General features: G+C 35.2%; 1 protein-coding gene across 1 annotated transcript; it reads right to left on the bottom strand.

The window, feature by feature from the left end:
* Positions 1-15721: 15721 nt before the first annotated feature.
* Positions 15722-18445, bottom strand: LOC114761241 (F-box/FBD/LRR-repeat protein At4g26340-like). Its single transcript, XM_028950570.1, has 5 exons — positions 17708-18445; positions 17460-17603; positions 17026-17355; positions 15823-15941; positions 15722-15737 (listed from the first exon to the last, which is right to left on the bottom strand). The coding sequence occupies exons 1-5, from the start codon at positions 18443-18445 to the stop codon at positions 15722-15724; spliced, it is 1347 nt and encodes a 448-aa protein (XP_028806403.1).
* Positions 18446-20924: the final 2479 nt, after the last annotated feature.

Here is a 20924-nt window from a genome sequence, read left to right as displayed (position 1 = left end):
TAAATAGATGTTATATTTTCCTAAAATACACTTTCATAATAAGTAGATTTATCTTTTATAAAATATACTTTTGTAATAAATAGATGTTATCTTTCCTAAAATACACTTACTAATGATGTGTATTTATTAGAACTACCAACATTTAACATGTACAACTACTACAAGGACTATTTCGAAAGAAATGTGTAAATATAAAAAGACAAGAGGGTTGAGGTGTAACATCACCACTTACTAACCAGAACTAACCATGATAGAAAAGATTAAAACTAGTAAACATTCCCTATCATGGTTATTTAAGAGCAACCACATCATTAAAGGGCTAACCATGATAGAAAAACATTCGACCTTAATTAAGACTATCATGGTTAGAAAAAGAATAACCTATATTTGTAATCATGGCAAACATGGTTATAAAACAATACGTCTTTGAATGATAAATTATAATAGCAGTTTAGACTTGACTATCTTAGTCAACACTAGCAACAACTAAACTTGCCAAAATTGCCATTATCGCATCGTGGATCCACAGTAATTCAATCACATGCAATCTAAGGGCCTCAGGCCCACTACCAGCACCCTAGTCCAATGTCCAAACAAAATAAACCAAAGATAGAAAGTATAATACGTCCACTAAGTCAAACGACATGAAAATATAAGGAGGTAAAATAAGTTCCAAATGAATGCAGTCCTGATGCGTGGCAATATACGAAAAGATTACATAAAACAAGGTCCAGAAGCTCTACACTGTCAACTACAGCTATTGAGCCTCAAGAGTCTTCCCCGAAGGTCCCGCTAACGTATTGTTTCCTGAAAATGGTAAAGCAACAGGAGTGAGACAACGTCTCAGTAACTAAATCCCTACCTATCCCACACCCTAGCATGGGCTGGCGGGGTGTCAGGTGGGATACACAGAGTTAATAATAGTTGATAAACATTTATTTAACATTTAAACTCACAATAATCATACAAGACAAATATTTCCACCAGTCTCATGCAATGGATACATTTCAAAAGAGATAACATACTTGTCATTTATTTAAAAGATATAAATATCAATGAATATCTCATGTCATATGCAATTCCTGAACCCAACTCCAACCTTATATCCTCCTTATTTCTGCCGACTGGACCCATGGGCTAAGTTCTTTCCATTTGACTAGCAACTCTGACAAGCTCACCACACGAATGATGTGGACCGGCCAAAGACCACAGAGCACTCGGTTGGACCATGGATCCCCCCTTGAAGAACTTGTGGGGTGTCGCAGTCCCCTCGAAGAACTAGTGGGACAATAATAATAGCCAACCATAGAGCTCCGTATGGAGGCTAATACCACGTGGCAAGTATATGAATCTCAACAACTCCAATTATCTCCTTTCCCCACCCAAAATAGATGCACCGGGTTCAAAATGACACATTTATATGCATAATCAACAAAATTTCATAATAACACATCATAATCATGATCACCAATTTCTTGCAATACAAACTATGTCAATCCTTTTTAAAATAGCATCCCACAAGACAGTTCATACAAAACGTAATATGCTTTTATAGAATTAGTTGTAAAGCCGCTCACCAACTTCATACTAGAACATGCAACAGATAGAAATTTAGTTACCTAGTCTTCTAGCTATCAGTCAACTACAACCAGAGTCCAACCTCGAAAATGCCACAATAGAGTTTATATCTAATAACTTGTAACTCGGAGATCAAAAGGGTGATCCAACCGTTGAAATTAATGATTTGGATGTCCCAAATGGACTGACCAAATTTCAATCCGATCCAACGGTTAATAAAATCAAAACTAGCACTTTTCTGAGACTACCTCAGTTATGTGCGAAAATTATTTACTTACTCCAAGCTCCACTCACTAGCTCCTATATATAGGCTCCTCAAACTCCTTCACTCTAAAAATTAGTCAATGTGGGACTTCTATACCATGGTTTAATTTTCTAGAATATCATCCACACATACACACAATCACATACAAAAACATTATTAAAATAATAATAATAATTTGCCTATATCTAACTTCTCTTTTTTTTTTTAAACTTAATATTAAAATATATTTATCTATAAATTTAATTAAATACTAGATAAAAATAAGGATGTTACATGAGGTCTCATATTTAGAACCAAATTAATATAAAACTTATTCTTATATTAAGAATTGCAGGTAGTGTGTGTGTGTATATATATATATATAGAAATGGCAGGCTAGAAATATTTTGAGAAGCCAAAATATCTATAGTTTATGAATTTAAGATATATATACATACATATATATATATATATATATCACATTATCGTCAATTGATTTATCATACTGTATCCGGTATCTCAATCAATGGGATAATATATGGTTTGAATTCAAACATATTAAATTAAATATGATTTTGATACATTATTTGGATAAAAAATTAAAAGAGAATCTTAATTAAATCCAATAAAAATATCAAAATATATCCAATTAAGACCTGCACTTTTTCCTATAATGAGGTCAGGAGTCTTTATTCGGGGATTTTTTTAAATATTATTAAAAGGATACAATGCCTTTTAAGTCAACAAATTGCACTACAAAAAAAACAGGAGCTTAGTTATGAAATTTAGCAACCGCCTCACAAATTCCATTACTAAAATTAGTAATAAAATTTAATGATGAAAAATTTCTATGACTAAATTAGTGACAGATTAATAACAGAATTTTATTTCGTCACTAGATTTGTGATGAAGTTTTATTACATCACTAAATTAGTGACTAATTAGTGATAAAATTTTATTCCTTCACTAAATTTTGTCACAAATCCTGGCTAATTCTGTTGTAAAGAATTAATAATAAAAATTAATGACGGAAAAATTCTGTCACTAACTCCCTCATAAAACATTTTGTGATGAAAATTTTTGATCACTAATTTATGTCACAGTTCCATCACTAATCCATAACAAAAAATATAACATAATATATAATAATTATTTTTAATATTTATTATTAAAATAAAAATATGATATACCATATTTTTTAAATAATAAATTATATAAAAATAAAAAATTTAAACATTATTAAAAAATAAACATATATAATATATTTATTATTTTGTTACGTATTTGAATAAAAATACTCCTCGGTCCTTAATGTAAGACCCATTTAACTAATTTGATTAGATTAAAGAAGTTAGGTAAGTTATTAATTATAAAAAAAGTGACACATTTTTCCTAAAACACCATAATCATCTTTTTTAATACCTCATCTCCCTCTTCTATTTGATTATGGTTGAGGGAGTATCTATAGGGGTAATTTAGAGAAAATTGATAAATATGATAAATGGGTCTTATATTTAGGACCAAAACCAACTCAAGAATTGGGTCCTATATTAAGGACCGGAGGAGTATAAATTATTAGAAATTTTTTACTAAAATAAAAAAATTAAATTCAAATAAATAATAATATACTACATAATATTTATTATATATATTTGTATCTGTTATTAGAAATATTATATATATTTATTTTTGTATAAAAATTTCGCATGTTTCTTAACTCAACTGGCAAACTGGTTTATGTGAGCTTTGCACAGATGAGCTCGAGTCTTCTCTCCACACTCTTCGTGATTGCTCTTTTGCCAGAGCGGTCTAGTTGGCTCTTCTGCAGGGTGAATGGCTGGATAAGTTCTATAGGCTGACAGATATTTCGAGTTGGATCAAATCGTATCTAAAAATGCGCGAGGTCGTGGAGGGTTATGAATTTCTCCTCTGGTTTGCAGTTGCTTGCAGAAACATATGGCTGAATTGGAACGTGGAAGCGACTCTTGCGCGTTCTCGTGCTTGTTTAGCATGGGGCAATCGAAATGTTCTTCGGCTGAGTACGGATATCTCTTTGGCTTCCTGTTGGATTCCTCCTCATCTGGAAGTTATCAAAATTAATACTGATGGGTCTTGGGATACGGTGACCGGTCTGTGTACGTGTAGTAGTCTCCTTCAAGATCACAGTGGCACTTCTATTCGCGGATCCATGTACAAGGTTGGGCTTGGGACGGCTTTTACTGCTAAAGTTTGGGGATTGTGAGCTTTAAAGCTGGCGTGGGATGAGAACTTGTGGAATATCGTCTCGGAAACCGATTGCTCCGAGTTGCCACAAGTTATTACAAATCCTATTTTGGATGAGCACCCTAATCATGTCACCTTGCTTGAGGTCAAACAGATGCTTGCGAGGGATTGGATGGTTAATGTGTCCTGTTGTGATCGTGAAGCCAACTCTGTGACGGATAGCATGGCTGTGGATGCTAGGGAGATGCTGCTCAATTTTCTGGTGCTAAACACACCTCCGAAGAGAGCCAAAGCTTTTTCGCAGGTTGATAGGAATAATGTGTTTCAATTTGATAGTTCAGTTGATTAGTTGGAAGTAGATGCCCGTTTTCAAGAGAAAAATTAAGAGGCCTCATTATGCGGGTAGAAAATCCCAAGCTCGAACTAGTACTTCTTTATAAATTGAGCCAATTTGTGACGTGATAATGATGTGAACAAGGTGATGATGGCTCACAGTGATGGACACGTGGCAAGGTGGTCGATGATGAGGTGGCGGTCAACGACATGACATGTGGCGACAATCAGCGGTTGCCATATAGTATTTTAAATTTACAAAATAAAAAAAATTAGTAACGAATTGGTAATGGAATTTTCTGTCACAAATCCTTTACTATTTTGTAACAGAATTTATGTCAGATATTTGTCACTAATTAACAACGGATTTGGTGACGAAAAATTTATGTCGCTAATTTTAGTCCCTAATCTGTCAGTAATCCATCGCTAATTAGTAACAGAATTTTAAATTCCGTCACCAAATAATTAGTTACAGTAGAATTAGTCACTAACAAAATTCCGCCACTAACAAAATTTCGTCACTAATTTTTATTGCTAATTTGATTTTTTTTTGGTAGTGTTGGTGATTGCTCTAATCAACTTATAATCTAACCTATTTTAACTGAGATGCCACTAAATAATCGATGCATTTCCTTCTCCCTTGCTTGTCTATTTAATCATTAGATTCTCAATTTTTAGTGGACTTCTGATGATAATGAGAGGCTAGTTCTGGCAATTACTAATATGAATTTTTTGTGGGTATAAATTTATATTATCCAGTTTATATCCATCCCATCAAACGAAGGAAAATTTTTTTAATTATGACGAATTTTTAAATAATGAGAATATAAGATCTAGCATAACGACAAATAAAGGAAAGCGTTCTAAAATCTACTCTCTTTTTTTCCCCAAACGATTCCAAAATCTACTAATACATTTAAGATTCTGATTTTTTTTAATTAAAAAAGAAAAGGTTTTACTTCAAAACATTATCAATTTAATAGTTTTTGAAGGATTTCAGGCATACCTGGAATCTACAACGAAATTAGATTGCCACACAGAGGTCCGATCACAGTGACGGAGTCGGATCTAGATTTTCACAGCAAATGCACTGGGAGACAAAGTTCTGAGAGTGGAGGGAGGAGTCTGGAGAACCCCAAAAGTGCAAGAGACACACACGCACTAACTGATCACTATTGGATCAGTTATGTAACTCCCCATTTAAAAAAAAAAACTGCCTCCTCCATCCAACTGTTCCCTCCCTTTTGCAAATTACATAAAAAGGCCAATATTACAATTAGAGACCCATAAGTTTTGCTATTCATACCAGAGCCCCAAATGACAATGGGCTTGGGTCCAATCCACCAAGGGTGGACTGGCCCATTTTCCTACATCTCACACTCACACTTTGATGGATTAGATGTCGCGGGTCTAGCTTCTTTATCTTCCCTTCAACTTCATACTTGGTGCTTTGCCGTGATCGCGTGGGCATGACGTCTTCATTTAGGTGCTTGTACTAGAAATCCCTTTTAAAGGATCAGCACAACTCACCCTCTCCTTCATGTAGCTTGAATTTTAAAATTATGCCTCAGATGTCCCAAATTTACTTATATACACTTTTTCACGGTAGATCTAATCCCTCTCGAGTCGATGGTTAACTCAGATTACCTTTTTGGTATGTCTAGTGTCCACACTTATGACCACAAAATGTCATAAGGGACATGTCATTGACACTAGCATAGGTATGTATATCACAGTCAATCTTCCTTTCGCCCAAATATCACTTTGAGATGAATCAGTCGCTTTCTTAGCATACTACCTTAGATCGCATCAATCATGACCATAGGACATGCCAAAGTAGCAATCACTGAAATATATCTTCGTGATATTGTCAAAGTCAAAGGACACCAACAGGAGGATAATTCCTCCCTGGGACTCACATAGTAATGAAGCAGAGATCTTTCACTTGCTTCCCTTTTGCAATTCTCCCAGCACATGTGGTATGAAACACATGCTACGGTGTTACTCTTTTACTATAAGAGCGTATGTCGATTTGGACTTATTATTAACACCATACAGACTTAAGTCCAAACACTCAGTATCTAAACCCAAATTCTTCAACTCTGCTCATTGTTATGACGTCGACGTTGAAGAGTTTGTTATCTGGCTACGGGTATTATGGAAGTGGGATTCCAAACTTCGATCCAACTTTATCAACGTGGATCTCATCTTGACTTGCTACACTTTAGTCAAGGCGACATAAAGTTTGTGTTTCTTCCCTACCATATCAGCATTCTTTGCTGCTTTACTGGTGAAAACAAATGTCTCATCTTTGCTCACTCCACTGAGTGTCAAAGGCGGTTGCCTGTGTGAGAGAGCCAAGCTTTTTAACCTGTACGACATACTAGGCATTGTATACTTTCGAACAAACACATAAAGTGATAACAAAAAAACATAATTTCATTAATGAGGTTTACAAATTACACTTTATGTATGCCAAGAGCTTGCACATGTTCTTTAAAAACTTTTTCGCCTATTGGCTTTGTCAGAGGATCTGCTACCATACATTTGGTTGAAATGTATTGTATAGTAACAATCTTTTGTGTTATATAATTTCTAACAAAATTATACTTGATGTCAATGTGCTTGGTTTTGCTGTGATACTTAGGATCTTTAGTATAGGCTATGGCTGTAGTATTGTCACAGTATACCATCACCAGATTGGTACTCTTGTTTCCAAATCCAAGGTGTTCTATAAATCTCTTCAGCCATAAAGCCTCTAGCACTGCTGCGGTGCATGCCACAAACTCAGCTTCCATTAAATGTAAGGTAATGCACGTTTGCTTCTTGCTACTCCAACATATGGCGCCATTGTTGAGCAAGAAGGTATAACCTGAAGTTGACCTTTGTTCTTCTTCATCTCCGCCTACATCAGCATCGAAGTACCCAATAAGGCATAGGTCACTTCCTTCGTAGTATAGTGCATAATTAGAAGTGCCTTTTAAGTATCTCAAGATCCTCTTCACTGCTTTCCAATGCTTTTCACCAGGGTTAGACTAGAATCTGCTTGCCAGTCCCACTGCATAACAGATGTCTGGTCTTGTACACATCATTGCGTATATCAGACTACCAACAGCACTGGCATATGGAACTCTTTCCATCTTCTTTTTGTCAGACTCGGTTTTGGGACACATGTCAGAACTCAAAGCCACTCGAGTATCAACAGGGGTACTCATGGGATTGCAGTCTTTCATGTTAAATCGCTCAACAATCTTGTTGATATAATTCTCTTGTGAAAGAGAGATGATTCATTTTGAGCAATTTCTTTGGATCTTAACTCCGAGTATATACTCTGCTTCACCCATATTTTTCATTTCAAAATTCGACGAAAGCCATTCTTTAATAGCCATCACCGAATCTAGACTATTTGGCTAATAGTATATCATCTACATATAAGGATAATATGATAAAATTACCCTCAAACCACTTAATGTAGACGCAGTGGTCTTCCTCTATCATTTGGAAGTCATATGAGGTAATTGCTTTGTGAAACCTTAAATACCATTGTCTGGATGGTTGTTTCAATCCATAAATGGACCTCTTGAGTTTACAAACTTTATTTTCCTTTCCTTTTTCAATGGAACCTAATGGTTGTTCCATATAGATTTCTTCATCCAGATCACCATTCAGAAATGCTGTTTTTACATCCATCTGATGTAATTCTAGGTCTAAACTGTTTACTATTGCCAGAATAAGTCTAATAGAATTGAAACGCACAACAGGTGAGAACGTATCTTCATAATCTATGCCTTCCTGTTGTGTGTACCCCTTTGCCACTAATCGAGCCTTGTATTTTCAATTAATCCATCTACTTTTCTTTTAATTTTGAGAACCCACTTGTTCCCAATGGCTTTACGTCCTTTTGGAAAATCAACTAACACCCAAACTTGGTTCTTTTTCATTAAGTCCATTTCTTCTTCCATAGCTTTCATCCATTCATCTTTCGCAGGACTTGACAAGGCTTCTTATACAGAACATGGCTTATCATCCCCTTCTGGAGTAACTAAGAGAGATTCGCCCTCTATTTGAAAGCATCTTTTGGGAACACTTTCCCTGTTACTCCTTCTGACTGGAGCTATTTGCTTATCTTTCTTTCTTTGTTCAGGTCTCAGTGTTGACCTTTCTTTGCTCCCACTCAGATTGACACACCTAGACGATTCTGGTTTTGTCAATTTGTTCTGCACTCTCTTGTTCTTGTGTCTCATAAAAAGAAACAGTGCGGTCAACATCTCCTCTATTAGGAAATTCAGTCTCAATGAATGTTACATCCCTTGATTCTATTTCAATTACCGTTCCATCTTCGTTTTCACCTATGAAAACATATCCCTTTGATTGTTCAGAGTACCTTATGAAGATATATTTCTTTCCTCTAGGACCCAACTTCCCATGCTTATGAGAAGCGTCATGGATATACGCCGCTGACCCTCAGGGTCTCAAGATGCTTAGATCTGGTTTGCATTTTGTCCATAACTCGTAAGGTGTGGAAGCGACTGATTTTGAGGGTACACGGTTAAGTATGAAGGTCGCCGTTAACAAAGCATCACCCCAATACGAAATTGGCAGGTTTGCTTGAGCCATCATTGACCTAACCATGTCTAGAAGAGTTCTGTTTCTTCTATCAGCAACTCCATTTTGTTGTGGAGTGCCAGGGATAGTCAGTTGTCTAATTATCCCTTTTTCTTCACATAGCTATTTGAATTGATCAAATAAATATTCACGACCTCGACCAGTACGTAATTCTTTAATTTTACTGTCCATTTGATTCTCTACCTCATTTATGTATCGTCTAAAGCACTCAAGAGCTTCAGACTTATGCGAGATCAAATAAACATGACCATATCGTGAAAAACTGTCAATAAAGGTAATAAAATACCAAGCTCCGTGTCTCACCCTCACTTTCATTGGACCGCAGATATCAATGGATTATTGCAATGGATTTTCAGCTCTTTTTCCCTTACCGAAAGGCTTTCTTGTTGCCTTACCAGCTAGACAATTCTCACATAGTGACATTTCCATATTGGGAATGGCACCTAACAATCCTTCTTTTGCTAGTTTAATCATTCTATTTTGATTAATGTGTCCTAGTCTAGCATGCCAGGTGTTTATGTCAACATTATTCAAAGAAACAGCAAAGCATTCATTACTATTGAAATCACCAACAATATCCAAAACAAAAAACTTCTTAAATAGGAAAGCTGAACCATAAAGAACAGAGTTGCTAAAAATGTCTGCAACTTTACCATGAAAGTTTACATTAAACCCAAATTCTAACAGACACAATACAGAAACCAAGTTCTGCCGGATGTCAGGAGCTTAAAGTACATCATGGAGTATCAAGGTCTTCCCACCATGCAAAGTAAATTTGCAGGTGCCCAAACCTTTAACCTCGATCCTCGCGTTGTTCCCAACATAAAGCCACTTGCTTTGATACGGCAACCGACGGTACTCGATAAAGGATCCTCGATCTCTAGTTACGTGGTTTGTGGAGCCTGAGTCTATAATCCAAGAAGAAGAAACAGGTTCTATTAGAAAAACAGTACTAGAAACATATGAAACATGTGAATTCACATAATTCACTAATACCTTTTCACTCTCAGCCTGTTTTGAACAGTCACGTGCGAAATGGCCCATTCTCTGGCAGGCAAAGCATTTGACCTTCTTCAGGTCTAGCTTCTTTTTCCCACCTTTCTTTCCCTTCTTCTTGAATTGCTTCTTTCCCTTTTTGGGTTGAGAACCACCCTTCTTCCCTTTCTTTTAAAACTTCTTGCCCTTCTTGGAATCAGGCCTTGATTGGGAAGTACCGACACTCTCAGTGTAATAAGCTTGTCCAAAGGTCTTGTAAGCCTCTAAACGTTCATCCTCTAGCTCCAAGTGTTTGGCTACATCGTTAAAAGTAACGATGTTTTCATTATGGGTCAGGTTGACTTTCATGTGCTTCCAGCTAGTAGGAAGCGATCTGATAACAGCTTGCACTTGCTGTTCATCAGACAGGACATGGCCTGCTTCTTTAAGTTCTCTGATCATGTTGGCCATTTCTCTGAAATGTTGTTTCATAGGATTGTTTGGCTTGAGCTTGTATGTAATATCCTAAAGGTTAGTTAAGGATTTTAAAAAAAAGGGGGGGAGTCAACAATTACGGTGGAAAGAGATAGAATAAAGAAGAAGAAGGAAAGTTAAAAGTTGAAAGTGGAGACATGGAAAAATTGGTGCGTGGGAAAAAAAAAAGTTAGGCATGGAAAAATTGATCCATTTAGATTAGGAATGAAGACTTTGGAGGAGGAGATGAAGACCTTGGGGGGAGAGGATTTAATGCCAGAAGAAAAATAAGAGCGGGTGGTTGGAGAAATGAAGAATAAAAGGGAGAGTGGACACAGAAGATGAGCCGCATGCGGGAGAGAAAGAGAGAGAACGAGAAAGAGAGAATGAGAGAGGAGCAGAGAAGGTTTAGCATGTGAAGGGTAATACAAGCTTTGGAGATCATCTAGGTACACAAATATAGTTCTTTTTATCAAACTTTCTTCATGAATATTTTCTAGGGAAAATTGCAAAAAAAGACCTTGGAATTGCAAAAACGCAGATAGGGACCCTTGACAACTTCACTTTGAGTTTTGACAAGAATAATATGCCCTGAAGTTGTCAAAACCCAAAGTGAAGTTGTCAAGGGTCCCTATCTGCGTTTTTGCAATTCCAAGGTCTTTTTTTGCAATTTCCCCTATTTTCTATATATTTTAGGTTTCCTAATGACAGTATTATTAAAGTGCTTAGAGAAAATTTTGAGACTTATATATGATATAAATATGGAGTTTTAGTAAAAGATGATCATAGAAATTTAGAGGTAAATGAGTTGTTAATTTTAATCGGTTAGATTTGTCTATTGGTTGGTTTTTAACGCTTAAATTGATTTTTCTAGTTGAAAAATATGTGATATATGATTTATATCATATTTTACTGATTAAAAATTTAGTTGAATAATTTATTTGAGGTGTTTAACATATTATTAAGATTTTACTCAGTTTAGTTTTATTTATTGGGTGACTGGAGGTTTTTAAAATAATTAGGAAAAATTGCAAAAAAAGACCTTGGAATTGCAAAAACGCAGATAGGGACCCTTGACAACTTCACTTTGGGTTTTGACAAGAATAATATGCCCTGAAGTTGTCAAAACCCAAAGTGAAGTTGTCAAGGGTCCCTATCTGCGTTTTTGCAATTCCAAGGTCTTTTTTTGCAATTTCCCCAAATAATTATTGTAGCTAAAAAGTTTATTATTTATGGAAATATATATATATGGTAGTTATACCATTAAAGTTTTGATTATATTATTTAGTTACAAATATTTGAAGTATTATTAAATTTTTGATAGTTTGATTTTGAGGTTTAAACTTAAATGAAGATTTTTAGAATTTAGAACATAATAATTTTATATTTGGAAATTGTTGAAAATCCTTTTTATTGAGGTAAATAATTTGGAGGTGGTAAATAAATAATTTGGGTTGTTAGAAATTTTAAGTTATTTCTAAAATACTTAATAATTTTTGGGTCTTGAGAGTTGCGGGAATTTAGAATAAAAATTTAATTAAATTAGAAATTTAACTAATATAGAGAAGTTTAATTAATTAATTAGTTTATATTAATATGTGGTTATATTAATTGTGTAGATTAATTATTGGTTGAACAAAAGATTGACCTTGTGGTAATCCTTAGTATTGCTTTAGCGAGAGGTAACCACTTTCTACTTGTTATATGTGTTAATACGTTGTTTGTGAGTATTTTCCTATTTTTGAATAATATTTGATATTTGGAATTCGAGTAGATATATTATATCTTTTGAGCTATAAAAATTGTCTTGTGGGATTTTTGGAATTGTGATTGAGAAGTTTGGAAAAGATATATGATTTATATCCTATGGATTATACTGAGAAAAGATTGAGACATTTTTTATTATATTGTGAATGATTGGTTGTTATTTGGATTTTGTGATTGAGTTCTACCCTACCACGTGGTAAGGCCGCCATTGGTGCACATTGGTTGGCTTCTTCTTTCGTCCCCCATAGTGAGGGATAGGCCTTTGTGGCTTCTTATTCGTCCTCCAAAGTGAGGGATAGGCTCATATGTTTGATTGATCCCCCAGAGTGAGGGATAGACTTATGTGGCTTGTGTGTTGACCCCTATAGTGAGGGTTTGGATGATTGAAATTATATTTCTATGGATATATCTATAGTTCTCGAGAATTAATAACTGTCGCACTTGACACCTCACGAGCACGTGTTAGTATGTATGATGAGTTGGACAGTTGGTTATTGAGGCGTTTGTCTCACCCCGTGGTTTTTACTATCTTCAGGTGTTAGTTCAGGTGGTGATCCATCAGGGAAAGCTCCGGAGGCATAGTGTGCTAGTACAGCTTTATAGCCTCCCGACTTCTGTTATATGTGTTGATTTGTTATATATTGCCACATAGGGCTACATACTCTAATGTTGTAAACTAATACTTTTAATTACTACTATTTGATATGGAAGGTCATTGGAAGGCCAGAGATATTTAAGACTTTGCATATTACGCACTTTTGATAGTGTTGACTTTTAACCAATGGGTTCCATGACTTATATTAAAATGATTTATCAATTCGTATATTTGAAAGTATAAGTTTGGTTTGGGCTAATGGTTGAATGATATTTCTGGATTTTGGAAGTCCAAGGCCCAACTTAACGATCGAGGTTACTCATAATATAAATTTATTTCTTTTAATCATGATAGCAAATTTTAAAATTTTAAGGTTTCTTCTTTTCTATCATGGTTAATCATTCAAATAAATTATTAGATTTAATCTAAAATGGTTTAGAAAGAACGGTTGTCACATTGTAGGTGTCGAACTTAATCATCAACCTTCTAAGTTTAGGGGTAGAAGTACCACCAAACTTGTCTTTCAACGCTATCCACATAGCCTGTGCAGTTTTGTGCCTTTCAAACTCGCACATAATGTCATTAGCCATGGCACTCAGAAGCGTAATTCTTGCTATGTTGTTTTTCTTCTTCCAAACTAGGTAAGCCTCTTGGTCTCTCCTATATTAGGCCGTATTCCCAGCTTCAGGTTCGACCATTGCAGTGGTTAAAGATTCAACCGCATCTTGTTCCTCTAAGATGTATTGAACCTTTCGGTGCTATGTCCCAGTTATCCCCATTGAGCTCTTCTCCTTTATTAAGCTCAGCAATTATATTCTTGGTTGCCATTTTTAGTTCTGTGACAAATTTATCCCACATTATTCTATGTTCTCTCTAAAAGAAAGACGTATCATAGAACATTTCAATTATATAGCACAATGAAGTATACAATGTGCTATACTTATATCATCCTTGATCAGAAAGTAATGACACTGCAAGATCCATGATCAAGAGTATACGTTTATACCTCCCATCACACAGATACAGGCAACAATCATTATGTCCTATCAAGGATTTTATATAAGTACTTCAAAGATTGTGGCTCTTAGAAGTCTTATCTTCTAAAAAGTCCCACTTATAAAAAGCATACACATAATATTCACAAATAATCATACAACAATAATTTAAGTAATTTCATTAAATGAAATAACATACTTAGTCTGTTTACAATGCATGAAACAAAACAAAAACTTAATATAATAAACATCAATAAAGCGAATATAAGTATTACATCATTTGATATGAACATAAAGGTAATCAAGCATCGCTTTTCTCAGCTTCCTAAGTTTGCGTGTTTTGGTCATAAAGGATGATACTAAATCTATAGCCCAGATCCGGTAAAATTTTCTTATGGGTTTTCCTTTAGGTCCGCCTCTAACCCTTATTGCTCTTATGTACTCCATTATGACTTTAAGGTAGAATTCGGTATTCTTCTTATTAGTCATGTAATGGACGTAGCTAGCGAGCACGCCATTGATGCCTTTTATGTTTGTCAATTTGGCTGCATCTCTTTCAGCTATTCTCATGGCTAAAGCAGGGGTATAGGGTTGATCCACCTCTTCACCTTCCTCAACTTCGGTTTCATTGGGAAGATATAGTGAATCATTAAAGACCAAATGAGGTTCGGTATGGAGGGGTTCAGTGGGGAATAAAGATTCCGACTCAGGTCCAGAATCCATTAACTCCTTCGGGTCTTCTTGAGGAACGTCTTCAAGGTCCTCTTCAAGATCCTCATCCTCTGGTTCATGTTCTGGAACTGCATTATCCATGTATAAGTATTCCAATGAATAATCTTTGATATTTTCAGTGCTACTAGAAGCCTCTTACTTTATTTTCACCTAGAACAAAATAATTTAAATTATTTTGAATATTTTGGAATTTATTTCCGCATAAAAATACCAAAAAATACACTGAAAATGCTCACAAGCTGATCCTTAATTGTCTCCAAAATTAGCAAATTATATATCAAAATGAAGATCTCGATTTTAGGGATTTGTATAGACAAACCACACCTCAAACGGACCTCCCATGCGCCTACATGCTCCCCTAGAAGGAAAATTTTGAGAAAAATGAAAAAAAAAATTCAACCACCACTCGTGCTAGCGGCACGTGTAAGTCATCCAGCTAGCTGCTGACGTCACGCGCCATGCTGACGGGTTGCACGTGCCACCGCCTCTCAGGCAGTGGTGTCCACGTGTCAGAGGGTTGTGCCACTTGGCGGGACGCGCCACGTGGCACTTCTGGTACTAAAAAAAATATTATTATTAATTAATTTTTTTTAAAATCGTGTTTTTTACTGGATGGACTCCTTTTTTTAATTACTGTTTGGGCTTGGTCACTGTATTGGCCCAAACAGAAAGCCCTCCCCCTTCCTTTTTTTTTTTTTTGCAGCTAGGCTGCATCCTGCGTCCAGCCCAGTTTAGTTTTTTTTTTTTAAAAGGAGGGGCCAAAATGACACCGTTTTGGCCCCGGGAGGTCTCTTTCAGTGTCGTTTTGGCCCCGGGAGGTCTCCTTCAACCTCCAGTCAGGTCGTCTTGACCCGGCTTCTACAACCGACGGACCTTCTCTCCTTCGTATCTTCGCCGTCTGATGTCCGTTTTTCGTGTACTTTATATCATTTTCTTCTTTTTTTTGAGCTCTACGAATGGGATAAATTTTAAAGCCTAAAAACTTGATTTTAAGCAAACCCAAAGATGAACAAGCATACGGCTATAAAAGAATGATATAGAACGTGTTCTATAGAGGCAGAGACAATCTATCATATCTACTTATAAATATAAGTCAGAAAACTATCATACAGGAGTATAAATGGAAGGATTTGCATAATATTTATTGAAGCAAATCTCTAGATACTCAGAATCGAACAATCAGAAAAAGAGAGCACTGATATGAAACGCAGGCCACAAAATAACACCAATAAAAAAATGTAAACCTATGCTCTGATACCACTGAAGGATTTCGGGTATACCTGGAATCTACAATGAAATCAGATTGCCACGCGGAGCTCCGATCACAGTGACGGAGTCGGATCTGGATTTTCACAGCAAATGCACCAGGAGACAAAGTTCTGAGAGTGGAGGGAGGAGTCTGGAGGAACCCAAAAACACAAGAGACACACACGCACTAACTGATCACTATTGGATCAGTTATGTAACTACCCGTTTGAAAAAAAAACTGCCTCCTCCGTCCAACCGTTCCCTCCCTTTTGCAAATTACATAAAAAGGCCAATATTACAATTAGAGACCCATAAGTTTTCCTATTCACGCCAGAGTCCCAAATGACAATGGACTTAGGTCCAATCCACCAATTGTGGACTGACCCATTTTCCTACAGTTTTCGAGTTAAATAAAAAGTGTTTGTTCCTATAAATTTCTTGTCAGAGTTAGTGAAAAATGTTATATATAATAGATTGTCAAGTTTTCGGCATGGGTGTTTCCAAATTTTCTGACATAAATTATTTTTTATAAACAAATATTATAATGTTAAGTTTTCATAGTTTAATTTTTAGTTTTTTGAAAATTATTATTTTAATTATAAAAGGAAATTTTAGTCCAATAACAACATTTGAAAAATTCTAGTAACACCTCTTGGCTAGATTAAAAATTTGTTAAAAATATTAACTTTAAAATTTGAATTTTGATATTTTAATTAAATTTAATTGAAACTCTCGCTAAATTCAATCCATTATTCAATGGATATTATATATAATTAGATAGATAATCATATTAAATAGTTTAACCCATTAAAAGCGGATTCAAAATCTAACCGTTAACATTTACATCTATGTTAACATTTTACATCTTCATGCCGTGGAATTAACTATCAATAATTTACTGACTGTATTTTAGATATAAGAGAAGTGTTGGAGAGTGCAACGTATCAACATATAGGGTAATTTACGATTTTGAAGGATAATTAATTCCTTTTTACTTGAAATATTTCTGAAAGTATTACCTCTTTGATTACCATTTTAGGAACAAAATGGAGTTGAAGGGATTCACGTACGTATAAGTTTGATCAAAGGAACCAGAGACAAGAAATTTGTAGCGTCTGTCACAGAAGGTACCCAGTAGAGACTAAATCACCGGAAACTCTCAGAAGAATATGACCGAGTCACGACCACCAGGATCAACCTACAAACTTGGTAATTGTCATAAATTTTCTCGTCACCTCCTCAGCACGTTCCCTAAAAACATCATAAATGAGTCTACAATTTGCAGAGCATCTGGGGTATGACGACAACTCTTTGAGCATCTCAAAGTCTTTCTCTTTAGTTTCACTCTCACTTTCACTTTCACTTTCACTTTCACTTTCATATGTGCTACGGCTCCCAACAATGACAGTCCGCAAAACAGTCGCATGCTCCATTATATATTTCACAATTTCAAGTTCAAGCTTGGAGCCTCTGAATTCAAAAAGGGCAAACTCCTTCAGCTGAGACGAAACACACGAAGGAACATCAGGTGTTGAAAACTCCATCAGGTCCGAGTCACGCTCATCCTGACAACAAAAATGCGCACACACACACATGGTTATAGAAACTGAACAGAGAGAATGCATTCGGCATATAAATCAAGCCATCAAACCAGTGTTTAATTCCAAACCTGAAAAATTACAAGACTCTGAAGCTTGGGAAAGGCTCGGAGCATGCACACTATGGTCCAGTCGATATTAGTAGATTTGTTCATTTGTAGATGGATTACGTTGGGAAATGTTGGAATATCATCAAAACGGTACGCTACATCCTCCTGCACCAGGAATGAGCAACACAAATTAAAAACAAACATATTATCATATGAACTCCTAGAAGCAAAAGAAAGAAACAGTATGAACTTGTTCATCATGTTCATACCGCACGTAAGCTGAGATATTGAACATTAGAAATGGCTTCCATTAGGCGTATATTTGCTGGAAAAGGAACATCTGCGGACAACAAATGTTCAAACCTTGCAATGTTGTGCCATAAATGCTCATGACTTACAATGCTGTGCCTCCTATGCCCAACAAGACGTACTATACAAATTAGCTCCAATTCTTGAAGACGAACACAATTAGAAAGAAGCCTTCTCACAAGTTCAAAATTTGAAACGACAGCCACCCTCAAACGCAAGACTTCAAGTGAAGGCAAATTAACCCCAGAAAGATCACTCACTTTCACCATAGTTAACTTTAAAACTCGCAAGGTATTGCAGATGAAAATGCTAGAGGGCAACGTAACAAGCAGTAATGAATTTAGCTCTAGATGCGTTAATTTATGACTGACGAGTATATTGATCCAAATGTTAGCCTTATCAGGGGGCAGACGGGAATGCCTACAATCGAGAATAAACATTTGAACAGAATTCAAATGAGCCAAGTGGAGGGCTGCATCTACAAACTGAATGAAGAATTTAAGACTGTCAAAACTTCTATCATCAAATTCGAGCTTGGGAAGAGAGCGCCAAAGTGTTCTCCACCTCTTGGACAAGAGGCTAGTGGCAACGGCTTCTTTAAGGGGAAGAAAAGAAAGAATATGAAGAAGTAATGGCTCTGGCAAATCACTGATCCTACGCCTCCTTTCTTTTCTTTTTTCTGATGCAATGCGCTCCATTCCTACTTTGCTGCAAAAGAGATGTCTGGTTTTAGTTGGGTATACAGGTGTCAGTTAAGTCTTCACCTGGAAGACTATTTCACAACCTGTGACCAAATATTATGAAATTGGTACTAGATTAACAAACATGGAAAAGTGGAAACACGCAGGACCGCAAATTAAAATAACTGAAAATGTGAAACAAATGAAACACGACCCTTTATACCAAACTGAAAACCTTACCCTAGCAGAGAAACCTGGAAGGTCGTCACGGTGATGACTTTCTAAATATTTCTCCAAAACCCTCCTATCAAGCTAAATATAAACTGTTCCAAACCATTTTGCAGAAAATGAGACTGAAAATGCAAATCTTTTGAACTGAACCTAATTCGTGAAGGGAAGGTACGCATTTAAAGAGTTTTAATGAAAAAGCAACGAGTGGAAATCGAAGAAAGAAACCTTACCTCTCTTCTCCAGATGATGACGCGGAACTGGGCGACGGCGGGCAACAGCGAAGAGGACCACCGGGGGCGACGGTGACGAACACTTAAACGAGCAGCGACGGGGAAATGATGAGGCGATGAGGAAACTGTTTTGAGTTTTGCAGCCAAAGAATACAACTAAAATCCAGAAGAAGATGCTGAATGATGCAGGGGAATCATGGAAAATGCCAGAAGTCAAGAGAAAGAAATCATTCACAATGGGTTAGCTTATGGAATCCACTATCTACGGACAACTCAGACACCTGATTTTCAAGCCTGATGCTTTCGATGATAGTCAATGGAAACCGCCACCAGAGGAATACTTTCGACTGGATACCGATGAATCTGTCTACACTGACTCAATGGAAGCTTTCAACCTCATTTTCAAGGATGGTTGCCGTGATCAACCACTCAGATCAGAAATTAACGAGATCAGAGACCTCTTTTGCTCTTTTGCTCTGACTGGGGGATTGAATTGCGATATGGCCCCAACAGGAAGAAATCTATCAAATATCATGTTTTTAATGCCATTCAAAATTTGCTCCCGACAGGAATTAAAATATTTGTATTTATTGTTTAATATTTATTATTATCAATTCACTATTTCTTAATAAATAATTTGTCAATACATTTTTTATTGGAAAATTCTAGATAAAGCCATTTGAATATATATAATTTCAAATTGGGTTCTAGAATTGTCTAAATGACAGAAAGGGTCAATGACCCAATCTGTCATTTCTAAAATTAAGACCAATTAACAATTTTGTCTTCACTTGTATTCATTCACTACAATAGTTTAAGGAATTACTATAAGGGTTTAGATATTACCTAGATTCATGTAGAAAATAACTATTTATTTTTTCGTAGTCAGGAATGCCCCATAAGAAGATGCCTTGTTATTAACTATAACTAATCATGTAATCACTAGAACAATATAAGCATTACCTAGATTTGTTTAGAGAATAATTACTCACTTTTACTTTCATTTGTATTCATTCACTACAATAATTTAAGGAATCACTATAAGAGTTTAGATGTTACCTGGATTTGTATATAGAATAACTATTCATTTTTTCGTAATCAGGAATGCCCCATGAGAATATGCTTTGTTATTAACTACAACTAATCATATAATCACTAGAACAGTATAAACGTTACCAAGATTTGTTTAGAAAATAACACTCACTTTTGCTTAATCAGGATAAAATGGTCAATTGCTCTTAATTTTAAAAATGACAGATTGGGTCATTGACCCTTTCTGTCATTTACATAATTCCAAGACCCAATCTGAAATTATATATATTCGGAGGGCTTTATCTGGGATTTTTCCTTTTTTATATTTTATTGAGGACTTATTAATAAGCTTTTTAATATAATAATATTTTAGTTATTTAACTACATATGCAAAATATTATATCAGACATTATTTTTTTATTATTTTCAAAATTTTAAGTACCTAATTTAAAATCATATTTTTCAGCTATTTTATTTTTTATTTTCTGATTATCAGTTTAAAATTTGAATTAATTTGATCCTATTTATTTATTAAATCTTTTAAATATTAAATATGTTTTTATAATTACTATTTTGTTCTCTCTAGTCTTTCATTATCTTTCCTCATATCACGCTCTCTTGCGTCGTTTATCCCATTGCCAAGATTTCTGTCTCTCATTTGACCCCTTATTAATTAAAGATATATTTTAAAAAATTATTTTTTACATATTTATTTGTTATTTTTAATTAAGTTTAACTATTTTATTAAAACTGATATTATCAACAAAAAAAAAACAGGAGGGAACATTAAATTACTAAATAAACGGTTGAAGTTTAATCATTTATAAAATTATGATTATAATACTATATATAAAATTCAATTTATAGAAATTTACTTTAGACAATTCTCAACTGAAAAGTACCTAAAAATAAAAATTAATCTTATTAAATACTCTTAAATATCAACCGTTCTATTTTTTTATTTAAAAGAAAAAAAGGATGAGGAAAGGATCAAAATCCATTGG

This window comes from Neltuma alba, unplaced genomic scaffold (genome assembly GCF_004799145.2).
Source record: "Neltuma alba isolate B1F8T4 unplaced genomic scaffold, ASM479914v2 tig00011112_pilon, whole genome shotgun sequence".
NCBI lineage: Eukaryota > Viridiplantae > Streptophyta > Magnoliopsida > Fabales > Fabaceae > Neltuma > Neltuma alba.
This window is presented reverse-complemented; position numbering and strand designations above follow the sequence as displayed.